The 13,267-nt window shown below is 38.3% G+C and overlaps 1 protein-coding gene across 1 annotated transcript in view; it reads right to left on the bottom strand.

The window, feature by feature from the left end:
• The window catches only part of Nbas (NBAS subunit of NRZ tethering complex), a 302,722-nt gene that overhangs the window by 240,956 nt on the left and 48,499 nt on the right, over positions 1 to 13,267 (bottom strand). The window contains exons 12-13 of the mRNA XM_051143481.1: positions 10,881 to 11,009; positions 2,882 to 2,945 (exon numbers count right to left, since the gene is read on the bottom strand). Of these exons, the coding sequence (XP_050999438.1) occupies positions 2,882 to 2,945; positions 10,881 to 11,009 (193 nt within the window). The remainder of the gene's footprint in view (positions 1 to 2,881; positions 2,946 to 10,880; positions 11,010 to 13,267) is intronic.

Below are 13,267 nucleotides of genomic sequence, written 5' to 3'. Positions count from 1 at the left end.
GAAATACTATATTCAGAGATCAATAAAAAAGAAAAGAATCAGGATGACAACATCCAAGATCTCTGGAAAATACTGAAGCAACAAGACACAAACATCCATGTTACAGAGCTAAGATAACCAAGTAAAGGCAGAAAAATCTAGTCAATCATAGAATAGCAGAAAGCATGCCAAATACAGGAAAAGAAATGAATACAAGCACAGAAGCCGTCAGAACCAGAAATTAACATGAATCAAGATCCAACCTGCTCCATGACACACTGTACTCAAGATGCTAAAGCTAAAAACAGTTAAAAGTTCCAAGAGAACCAGGCGTGGTGGCACACAACTTTAAACCCAGTACTCAGGTAGGTAGAGGCAGGCAGATTCCTGTGAGTTTGAGATCAGCCTGGTGAACAAAGCAAGTCCAGGACAGCCAAGGCTACACAGAGAAACCTGTCTCAAAAAAACAAAGAAACAAACAAACAAAAAAAGTTCCAAGAGGGAAAACTCTATGCTTAAAGCCAAAGCACAAAATCCATGTCCAACTTCTCAGCAGAAGAAAACAGAAAGAATGGAACAATAGGACATGTGAAGCCCTGGAAGTAAATAACTACCAACCGTGACTACTGCATCCAATAAAGTTATCTTTTAAAACACAGCACAGAAATGAAGGCATTTCAAGGGTAAGTGTCAATTGGAAAAAAAAAAAAATCCCTAACTACCAAGCCAGCATTACAGAAGGTACTTAACAGACACCTACAAATATAGGCAGTCTTAATTCTAAGAGCACAGCAAAGAATAAATTTCATGAGAGAAAGAGGAAGAATCAATCATGTCCAACTCATTAAACCCCTGAAATGAACAAGGGAGAAAGAAAAAGCTAACAATAATTGAACCAACCAGGTAAACAACCAATAAAATGATGCAATCAGCACACCCTATTAATAGCAACCCTAAAGATAAATGGTCTTAATTTTCCAATTAAAACTTAATAGCTAACTGGACTAAAAAGCCAAAACACATCATTTGGTTGTCTGCAAAACATATCTCATTGGCACAACCACAGACTGAAAGTGAAAGATTGAAAGTTAATATAAACTAAAACAAGAAGGAGTAAATTTACCCATATCTGATAAACAGGATTTCAAGCCAAAAGTAGTCAAGAAGATTTTTAAGAGGCTTCTTCTACATATCAATAAAGGAAACAATTTATGCAGAATATATAACAATTATAAGTACATGAACTGAACATTAGTAAATGCAATTTTACGAATAAAACTATTAGACAATAAACAGATGAGACAGGTCCAAATTCAATTGTGTGCCACTTTATACCTCTCTCTTATCAATAGTCAGATCATCCAGACACACCCCTTCAAAAACTTCAGAGATATAAACTTCAGAGTCCAACTGTACCATCTCAAGTAGACATGGCCGACACCTAAGAGTAGTCCATCTAACAGCTTTGGAATATGCATTCTTCTCAGCAGCCCAGGGAACTCTCTCAGAAACAGATTACATTTTAGGCCATAAAGCAAATCTTACAAAAAAAAAAAAAAAAAAAGACCATCTCTTGATTGTATTAGAACATAGTGGTGCAAAGGTAGAATTCAATACCAAGAGAAACCACAGAACCTACAAAACCCACAAAGACTGAACAGTCTTGAAGGATGGTTACACCAATAAAGAAATCAGAAAAAAAAAATTGATTCCTAGAATCCCATAAAAAATGAAAGCACAACTTATCAGACTCTTTGGGATCCAACAAAAGTGGGGTTTATTAAAAGAAAAGCTTGTAACTATGAGCTTTTGTACTTAAAACTCAGGGTGATCTCCAATAAACAGTGCAGCATATCAAAGTCTTGGGAAGAAAAGAAGCCAAATGCAAAATCAGCAGACTAAGAGTTAACAAGGATGCAGGAATGAATGAAGTACAGACTAAAAGTACAATACAAGGAAGCAAAGAAACAAGAGTTAGTTCTTTGGAAAGGTGAAAATGATAAACCCTTAGCCAAACTAACCAAAAGAAGGAACAAGAAGACCCAAACAATAACACTAGAACTAATAGGCCACCACAGGCACCACCTATATCCAAAAAATTATGACAGAGTATGTTGAAAACTTGTACTTCACAAAGATGGAAAATTGAGGAGAAATGGATGAATTCCTAAACTCATATGACCGACTAACATTGCATCAAGAGGGCAAAAGCGTCTCCTGAGGTTGTGATGAAAGGCTCATCTTTAGACCAAGGCCGTGATGAGAGGCTCACAGCAAAAGCACCAGCAAAACAGGAGCAATTCACTGCTAAATTCCACCACATCTTTAAGAAGGAGAGGGTAGCATTCCTCCAAATATTCCATGATGTAGAAAGAAAAAGGCAGCAGCAAATGTATCACATCATGCCAGAATTAGCCTGGTAACAAGCCATAGGAAGGACCAAAAGAGAAAATGTTATCTGAAGTTCTTAGTAAAAATTCAACAACACATGAAGAAGATCATATATATACAGCAAAGAATGAAAGGAGCTCTCATTTTTTTATTTTGTTTTAATCTATTATTTAAACAACTACTTTCACTTAAGAGTAAATCTTGATTTTTCTCCATTTACAGATATCTGCTTATTTTAAACAACATACTATTTCAAATATAGAAATGTATAAAAATTATAAAGGAAAATACCTATAATGTACCAACAAACAAACAAAAATCAAAAAGAAAAATAAAGAAACAAAATGAGGGGAGAAAACAGAACAAAACACTTGATCTGTTGCTTTACAATTCTGTGGTTCTTCAAAGGTGAAATAAGAAATTCCAGAGGCTTGTTATAGCTAAAGAATACTTAAATAATAAGAGGAATCTTGTAATGCTGTAATAATCATACTTCTTACACGCCACTCACCTTTTATTTTCTTTCTCTTCTCAGGAGACAACCTCCAATCAGGATTAAGTTCATCATAGCCTGGCTAAATACAAAGTTATATACTTAATTTTATGAGGCAAACTTATTAAGAAAACCATGAGAAACTCACCAAGATCCACAAAACTTTTACAATTAAAAAAAAAAAAAATGAGAAATGGCACTTTCCCTTGATGTCAGCACAGCAACTTGGAGAAGTAAATGTCACTGGACTTCATGCTCCCAGACAAGAACTATGATGCAACATACACAGGAAAGAGAAGCTAGAAAGAAGACAACTGATAGATATGAAAGCGTGCCACACTGGCTATTCTATACCACGCCCATACACTAGGAGCTAGTGGCTACATTGCCGTGAGTTGACACTGGCCTGAATATACTCCAAGTCCCTTGTAAACAATGCAGACAGCTACACTGAGGGCAGTACCTAGATGTTCATGACCCACAAGGAAGCACACCCCAGGCCATTTGCTCTCAGAACCACATGGACACAGTCTAAGGAGATGCCTCACTGTCTCTCCCTTTGCTTTCTGCTGGAACTCAGAACATATCACCTTAGGTTCGTGACTTTGAACTGATGGAAAACTAAAACAATGTGTCTCTGACCTTCTCTTGCCCTCCCATCCCCTGCCACTCATTCTTCCAGAAAATGAGTCACAGGAACCAGAATTTCACTCCCACAAGGATATTGTAGGAATTAGAACTCCTACTCCAAAGCAAGCCGTATGACCTCCAAGGCTCTTCACCCATACAGACTCTCTTTCCATTGAGTCTAGCCACACACAGCTGTTTTGGAGGGTGACTACAGAAAGGTCACAAAGGATAACAGAGAGAACTTGCTACTTGTATATTACAACCTCTTTGTGCAATGACACTTCTGCACAGCTGTCAGCCTTATTCCACTCCCACAGTGTCTGGCACCCAATGTTGGGCAGCAAAGACTGACTTGATCAGAGGCCTGAGGATGAGATCCTGGAACTACAAACAAAACCAGAGACAGAGAGAATCCAAACAAACAAACAAAAGCTTTCCTGAATCTGCCTACAGAGCCCATTTGAGAACCGAAAAGCAATAATTTTTTTTTCTTTCCAAATAGAGAATGTTATTTTTCTCCCTTGTAAGACAGTCATTGAGTAACAAAATGTGCTGTGCTTTTCTCTTATGGACGTATCTTTTGGTATACAAGTATCTTTGTAAACCTTACATAAACGCACCAGTGAGGTGAAGAAACACACTTTTCTACCTGAATATACTCTCTACACCTTGTGTCTGCAAAAGGCAAATACACAGCACTTTACACTACAGCAGTGGCCCTAACAGATGTTCTTCTGAGAACATAGCCATGTGTTGTTTATAGATAGGGTTAACTGCCATAATAAACTAAACTAAAATGAATTGTTTTAGACTTAAGGATTTTATTTCCTGAGTTTTTTAACAACTAGAATCAGCCTCAGCCTACCACAGAACAGAAGCAATATTTCAAATGTGTATTCACTGTAAAAATATTTATTAGCATTTAATATGCAAAGCCCATGGTAGAACTGCAAAAGAGGTATACCCAGAGCTGATTCTCCAAAAGCCCACAGTTTAATGAACTGTGAACACAGCTGTGGCCTACCAAGACTAGTCACACAAGCTACCATCTTCCCACTTGTCCTTCATTGATTGACCATTTAACAAAGTTACTCTAACACCTACTCTGCATCAAAGAGAAATAAAATTAAAATGGAAAAGATAAGCCTCTATTTCATTTTCTATATCTACACAGAAGTACAAGTCACAAAGTAATAAAACTTCAAAGAAAACTTAAGACCAAAAACAAGATGTAAAGATATAAACATAACATATGGGAAATGTTTAAAAAGAAATTACTGAAACAGTTTTACTCTCTTCTAGACATGAACAAATTTAACACAAGATTTCCAGCCAGATGGATTTTCACACTGACACTGAAAGCAAAACTATTTAATCAGCTCAAAACTGGATACAAAGTAAGTCAGAATAGGCACTCCCATAACTCTCTAATCATTAGTCTTCACTGAGAAAACACTAAATCACACCAAGTACATTATGAAAACTAATAAAGCAGTAAATTGCAGGAAGCAAGGCCCCGATGAGCTGAATCCACAGTTTGGGTAAAGAACTGTAAAGGATGCTAAGCAGAAGGAACATTGTGTGTTCTCAGACAACAATTATATGCTGGCTCTCTTACATGCTGCCATATAACTGATCATAAAATCATTCACTGGTTTGTCCATTCCATGCCCTAGCGTAGCCACAGAGGAGACAAAGCTCTGCCCTGACTCCTGGACCAGGCTCACTTGATGACTGCTAGAGAATGCAAAAAATACAGCTGTTCAAGTGCTCCTCAGAACTTGGGTTTCCTCTTTAAAGGAAGTCCAGTGATTTTATAGACACATGCTCATACATCTGGTCAATGACAGTATTATGGCCCTCCATGGTGGCTGCTGAATTTGCCCATTTTTATGAGTCTGCATAATGAACTGCACATTAGCATGTGCCATCCAGACAGGCTGCAAGGTGCTATCTCTTCCTGGAGTGCATTAGTCTCAGATGCTAGCTCCTCATTTGCTCAAACACCTGTCAATACTTCTTAATGTAAACACTGCTAATCAATATTCTGAGAAAAGGGTGGAATCTTGATTCCAGCATAGTAACTTCGTGTTAATTTATTTTTATACTATTTTACATATATTAAAATGGAAATAAAACAGTTTTTACTAAGTAGAGTTGTTATAAGCCAAACTGCTCTGTAAAAAGCCAAGCATCAATGTGCAAATTTATTTCCAATAATTCTCCCCCCCCCCCCAACATCAAGAATACAAGCCTCTCTATCTTGGAGCTTTTCCTTTTGATATTAAAATATTACTTTAATTTTTTTCTCTATAATTTTCTTGGAAAGACAATGAATATCTTAAGGGTACAGACTGACACCTACCACATTTCTTACTGCAGAGCTCAGCAGATATTCATCACAGTTCTATGATGAGCTTACCATGGTTATAGGAACAAACTATTCCATTTTATGGAACAGTTAAAGCTAAACATTTGTGGCATTCACTAGAGTGCACCAGGTGTTAGTACTGCACATGCTAAAGTCCCAGTATAAAATATACAAAATAGTGTGACCACTTCCAAGGACAAAAGATTCTGACAAAGTCAGTTGTTCAAACTTGATAGAAAAGTTACCACCTTCACCTTGCTCTGAGCAATGTAACAAGTCCTCTGGGTTTCTGTAACAAAGCTAAGCATTCCTTCTGCCACCTAGTGTACAGGGGCTAGAAACTGGAGTGAAGCACAGCTGAGGGGCAGTGATAAAACCAGTGTCAATCCACAAGGTAACAGCATTTGTCTCCGACCTTTTAGAGATTATCAAATAATAAACTGATATAAAAAAGCATAACCAGGAAGCGTGATTTGGCGTGACTTGGTGACCTGTCTGATCTTTCAAATAACAGACTGTTCCTAAAGTAAGAACCACAAATATTGTGAACAAAGAAGTATGCTGGCTGTGCTGGTATTCAGTAGCCTCATAAATGAGCCTTTCTTCCACCGTTTTCTTAAGTGTTTGCTTTCCTGCATAACTAAGGAGACATCATAGTCTCCTATGATGATGAACCAAATTTCATCACTACTGCTCATTTGGTGGGTAAACTAGAACAAAGTAAGTGCTCATCAAGTAACGCTAAGTAAATTCTATAAATGCTACGAAGCACTGTGCCTGGGCTTTTCAAGTCCTGAAACTCTAGAGGTCACAGACAAATACACTGAGAATCCAGAGTGTCTGAAGGGCTGAAGCTCATGGGAGCGTCTATGGTGGGAGGACACTCTAGAGCACCCAGTAGAAAGAGTTAGACAAAAAGCAGGTAGACAAGAGTCCAAAGAGCAAAAGCTTAGCTTGATCAGATTCAACAAGATGACAGGAAAGCAAAGTGCTTTGCATTTTCAACAGCAGGATTTTAAGGAAAATAAATAAATTATTTCATTGTTTCCAATTTTGAATCAAAATTTATTTTGAAGCTAAAGCAAAAGGTAGTCTCGGGGTGAGCTGGATGTCTTTAATGACTTGACTCCGCAGGCTGAGCACTAGATTTCAAAGGGAGGATGGAGTTAGTGTCACTAAGCATCAAGGGGATGGCAACTGGTGCAGGATTTGGCTCAGTAACTACGGCTAAGTCCTGTTCCCTCAGCAAAAGACACTACAACCTGCACCGTGCCCACTACAATAACAAACAGATCTTAGTTTTCAGTTACATAAACACAAGACCTTATTACTTCTGGTTTACTTAGATATTCAAAGGGAACCATTCCAACCAAAGCAAAAGAAAGTGGTATATAATTAAATGTGCAAACAGTTCATAGATATGACACACATGAGAAAAAACAGGCATGTACCTAAAAACATGAAAACTATTAATAATAAATACAACACACATTAGAAGAAACAGGCATGTATCTAAATACATACAAACTGTTAAAGATAGACACAACACACATGAGAAGAAGTAAGCATGTAACTAAACACATGCATACTGTTAATAACAGACACAACACACATGAGAATAAACAAGCATGTATCTAAACATGTGCATTGCACATGAGAAGAAACAAGCATATAACTAAGCATGTGCATAGTGTTAATGATAGACACAGCACACATGAGAAGAAACAGACATGTAACTAAATATATACAAACTGTTATTAATAGATACAACACACATGAGAAGAAGTAGGCACATACATTTGTAAGCTCTAACTAATAGACGCAACATGCATGAGAGTAAGGAGACCTCTGACTCACATAATGGAGACTCATGCTCAACCTAAGGACTGTTTGGGAGCATTGAGTCAAAGCCATAGGAGTGAGCCTCTTACAGTCAGGGCATGACATCAGCTACCCACTCCCTCACACTCCCTCTCTCAGGGCATCTGTGGTCTAAAGACTCACTTGCTGGGCACTAACTGCTGGCATCAACTCACCTCTTCTGTATACATCTTCCATTTTGGAAAACTCGTCCTTCCTGCCCAACTACCTTTTAACTACATATTTAAAGTTACAAAAATAGATACACTTACTCATTCCCAGATTTCACAGTTTTTATGAAAATTTTAGGTTTTAATAAACCCACTATTAAAATTTATGGAAGATCTGGAGGGAGTTGGAGGAGGGAAACTATAATCAGAATATATTGTATGAAAAAAATTACTTTCAATTTAAAAAAACTAATTAACAAGTAATATTAAAGAGTAATTAATCTTAACAGCTTTTACTCACACTAACAATGTGCACACACCATAAGGAGTATAAGAGGCAAAGGAGGCCCTTCAGAGTCTCAGCAAATTTCAAAGCACACTAATCAATTTTATCATTAATAGAGCATGCACTGTGTGTTTGAGATTCTAGATGGAATATTAAAGGTACTTCAAAAGCTGGTCAATATTTCTATTAGTGAAAGAATATAATTTAAGGAAACAGAAAGCTGAGGTACCTTCATTGTTCAAAATCTCACCATTTAAAACATATTTCCCAAATATGGAGAGATCATGAGCCTCCCAAATAAAGGAAGCTCAACACTTTACTACCACATATAGACAGTCAGGGAAAATACACTGCATCTGGGGACTAGCTGAATACTGCAAAGTAGAAACTTGGTACTGCGCCTCAGGAAACAGAACCCACAGGCTATGTGTGTCAATCAGATTAAACTATAATCCTACCACCAGTCAGGTCGCAGCAGCCTAGGGGAGGAGCTGTGTCTAACACACACAGCTAAAGCACTGAAACCCTGTAAGGAACAATTACTCTTCTTAGCTATGGTTTCAAAACAGACCGAAAGAATATGCCCTGTTATGTGTCTCCAGGTTTTCGGCTCAAGAATATGTGGACTCTACATTAAATTGAAGGGATGGGCAGTAAGAGAGGTAGAAATGCTGCGTCTTGGAAAACTTCTGAAAAACAGCATGGCTTATGCCTTTATATTCTCAGAATCTAAGAAACAGGTAAGGCAATCACTGAAGGCTCAAGTCCAGCCCAATCTACCCAGTATGCACCAGGCCCGCCAAGACTACACAGGAAAACTCTATCACAAAAACAAAAATCATTAGGGGCTGGAGAAATGGCTCAGCAGTTAAGATCATCCATAAAGATGGAGCAGAGATCAAGGGAATGGCCAACCAATGACTGACCCAACTTGGGACCCATCCCATAGGAGAGAGCCAACCCCTGACACTATTAATGATACTCTGCTATGCTTGCAGACAGGAGCCTAGCATAACTGTCCTCTGAGAGGCTCCACCCAGCAGCAGATGGAAACATATACAGAGACCTACAGCCAAACAATAGGTGGAACTTTGGAAGTCTTGTGGAAGAGTGGGGGAGAGGATCAAAGGAGCCAGAAGGATTAAAGGAACCAAGAGAAGACCTACAGATTAAACTAACCTGGGCCCATAAGGACACAGAGACTGAACCACCAACCAAAGAGCGTGCATGGACTGGACCTAGGGCCTCTAAACATTATGTAGCAGATGTGCAGCTTGATTTTCATGTGGGTCACCTGACAATTAGAGCAGGGTCTGTCTCTGACTCTGTTGCCTGACTTTGTATCCCTTTCCCTTAGCTGGGCTGCCCTGTCTGGCCTTAGTGGGAGAGGATGCTGCAACTTGATGTCGCAGGGTGGATTGGTACCCATGGAGGGTCTCCCCTTCTCTGAGAAGGGGGGGCGGGTATTGAGGGAGGGGATGTGAGGGTGGGATTGTGACAAGGAGTGCTGCAATCAGGCTGTAAAATAAATAAATAAATAAATAAATAAATAAATAAATAAATAAATAAATAAATAAGATCACTTGTTACTCTTGCAGAGGACCTGGGTTTAGTTTCCAACACCCACATGGTACAAACTGCCCTTACTTTCCAGATCCAGAAAATCCAAACGCCCTTGTCAACCCTCTACAGGCACCAAGCAAGCACACAGTGCATATCCATACAAGCATTAAGTAAATAAATAAATGTTCATACACATAAAAGAAAATAAATACCTGCCAGATTCTAGAAGGAAAAGCAATCCCATTTAGCACTCATATCCAAATACTTATTAAAATCTTGTTTTTGTTTTGTTTTGGGTTTTGGTAGGTTTTGTTTTGCTTTGGTTTGGTTTGGTTTGGTTTGGTTTTTTGGTGAAATGTTACAATCTTCAGTCTTTTTTTCCTTTTTTACATATACATTTATATTATTACACATACATACAATAAACTACCTACAGCAAGAAGAAGCATGAAACAATCAGGAATACAAGCTAATTGTTAGTTGACCAAATCATGGTTATGTCAATTACTATTCTATTTCTATCACAAGAATATACATCCTAGGTTTAACAGATAAATATGATTCTAGAGATAGATAAGGTAAAATAGTTAGATAAGGTCTTCAAAAACCTCAGAAACCTACAGAATATGGCATTTAAAGATATTTTTATTATTTTAAAGATTCTTTGACAACTAGACAGGCTAACTCTAACTCCTAACAACACCCAGCCTACCTCGAAGAAGATGATGAGCATCAAAGAACTTCCTTATGGAGATGGCTTCAAATGTGGCAAACCAGCTGCTGGACAAAATGCGCTCATTTCTGCCACAGACAGAATTCTGCCTAAAAATGGGCAAGCTTGGATACAGGCAGAGTGGACAGCTGAACTCTGGCACCCTACTTTTCTTTTTAGCATTAAAGAACAAAGAGTTCACTAGAACCTAGTTGGTATGTAGTGTGTACCACAGTACAAGTTAAAATTGACCCATACTGTCCGTGATTCGTCCTTCCCAGTTGTTACTATAATTTGACTTAAGACTAGGATGGGTTTCAGAAGATGAGGATAAATAATAGCTGTGGAGTTCAGAGAAACATCAACAAAATGGAATTATTATTGTCAGACCACCACCTCAAGAGTGACCCAAATGGCAGTCATACCTGCTCATCTTGACTCCAGACCCCTTGTTGCTTCAGAGATGGAACGGCCCAGATGCTCAGCTTCCCTGAGAAGTGAACTGCTGCAAGGAGGCTCCCATCTGGAGAAAGGCTCATCTTGAAGATTCCATCCTGTGCAGAAACAGTGCATGCATACAGTGAGCACAAATGGCTTGTGGCTGGAAAGAGCTCTCGGAACTGAAATGGTACTTGGCAAGTGTGCATGGTCTAAGGCATCATGAGCAGTAGAGGACTGCCAATCTCACATGGAGACTGCAGTGCCACAGCATGTGGAGCAATGCTGCTGCTTTGGCAAGCTTCTTGCCTGCTTTATAGTGTTGCAGTTTACATTCTACTCCAGACTTGAATGTGCAAGCACTAGAAAAATATTCCCAGATCAATTACCAAGAGTTCCCAACATTATGGTTCTACTTTCAATAGATTATGAGTTCTCTGAAATACACACCTATACTTGGGAGTAATGGTTAAGGGGTATGTGTTATTTTCAAGGTGAGAAAACTGTTTCTAAAATTGGGACTGAGATGGTTATAAGAATCTGTGACTATAGTGAGAACCAGCAAGTCACTAAAAGGTGACTATGAGATTTCAATAAAGCTATTTCACAAAATCATTAGCCCACAGGTTGACTTGATGCAATTTCATGTACCCATTTACATTAAAGTACTAGCTGAAATGTCCATTGGATCTCTTCTTAATTAAAAGACTAATTAAAGGCTTCTGCTACTAGCATCAAATATTTAAAGTAGGACTTGTACCTTCACTCCCATACTATAATAAAATTCTAGTCTTCCTGAAGACAAAAGAACTTTGTGATGTTAAATAGAGTACTGTACTGAGATTACTTTAAACTGGCTCACTTTCTTCAGTTGCTTATCATCTATGTGGAACACTAAAACTGAGGGGTTTCCATACCCTATACCTTTTAATTATACAATTCATATTAAAATAAAAATACTGAATGCCAGTGAATGCATTCAAAATGCGCAGAATTTCTACATATTCTTTTTTAAAAACAAACGACAAATTAGTAAAGTGTAATTTTCTAAGTGAAAGTCCTTTAGCACTCCACAAGTACTTACTGAAGGTTGCATATTGAGCATTAAGTCCTGAGTGCCAGGCTCTGCTTTTACACCCTGATGGCAGCAGAAAACAAAACAAACAAAACCCTGCCCTCAGGATGCATAGTAAGGACTCAGTCTGGTCTAGCATCTATGAATCTCTAACGTAACTCCAAGTAGGCTTTGTTTCTGTTTATATATTTTAGTCTAGTGCAATTTAGGATAAAGGATATAGAAGGCAGAGAGGTAGAGAGGAAGAGAGGGAGACATGACTAATTCTAGTTACTGTATTAAGGCAAATATGCCACAAACAAAAGCTTATTTTATTTAGAGCCATATGAGATACAGGCACATTAAACCCTGGTATTTACATGAATGTGGAGGGTTAGGGAGATGGCTCAATGGAGAAAGATGCTTATCACACAAATGTGAGGATCTGAGTCTGAACACCAGAACCCACCTATAGACCAGGCATGGGAGAAGACATCTGTAGTCGCAGGCTACTGCAGCAAGCTGGGAGGCAGAGACTGGAGTCTCAGAAGCTCTTGGGCCAGGTAACCTGGCTTACACAGTAGTGAATAGCAAAAAGATTCTTTCCTTAAATAAGGCAGATGACAAGGACTGACACCTACTCTTGTCCTTTGACCTCTACATATGAACATGGAATGAGCACAGGCATAGTCACACACAGGAATTATGTGCACATATAAACATGTGCTTATAATGTGCACATGTTATACATACATCATGCACAGACACCAACAAAAGGAATTAAAATTCAGCTACTAATTATTGGTACTATTGTGAAACGAAGGAATTAAGACATCATTAACACCTACCACCACACACTAACTGAGTAGCTATAATATAACATTCACTGATTTAAAGTCTGACAAGTAAACACAGGAAAAAAAAAAAACAAACAATAGCTGTATGGTTACACATAAAAGGCAAATCATTTTAAAACATTAATAGCTACAAAGGTTTTATTTACTTTTCATTTTTGAGACAGGGTCTTATTCTGGAGCCCAAGATGGGGCTTTAACACCTAACAATCCTCTGCCTCCTGCCTCAGAATACATCTTAAAAGATAATATAACTGCTGTTAAACTTAAGGGGTAAAGTAGATCATTCTTCCAGAATACAATGTAACTCGTGGTCTCCACCCCTCTTGAAGCCAACACACCTTACTTTCTATTTCTTCAATTGTCCAGAGAAGAGTTTCCTCCACAGCCAGAGAGGTAGAAAATAGCACAAAGCTCTTCTAAGAACAACCCTGAACCTTTCAAGTCTGGCTAAGTGTAGTGGGTA

This window comes from Acomys russatus, chromosome 1 (genome assembly GCF_903995435.1).
Source record: "Acomys russatus chromosome 1, mAcoRus1.1, whole genome shotgun sequence".
Lineage (NCBI taxonomy): Eukaryota > Metazoa > Chordata > Mammalia > Rodentia > Muridae > Acomys > Acomys russatus.
The sequence above is the reverse complement of the archived record's forward strand: the minus strand, read 5'-3'. Positions and strand labels throughout refer to the sequence as shown.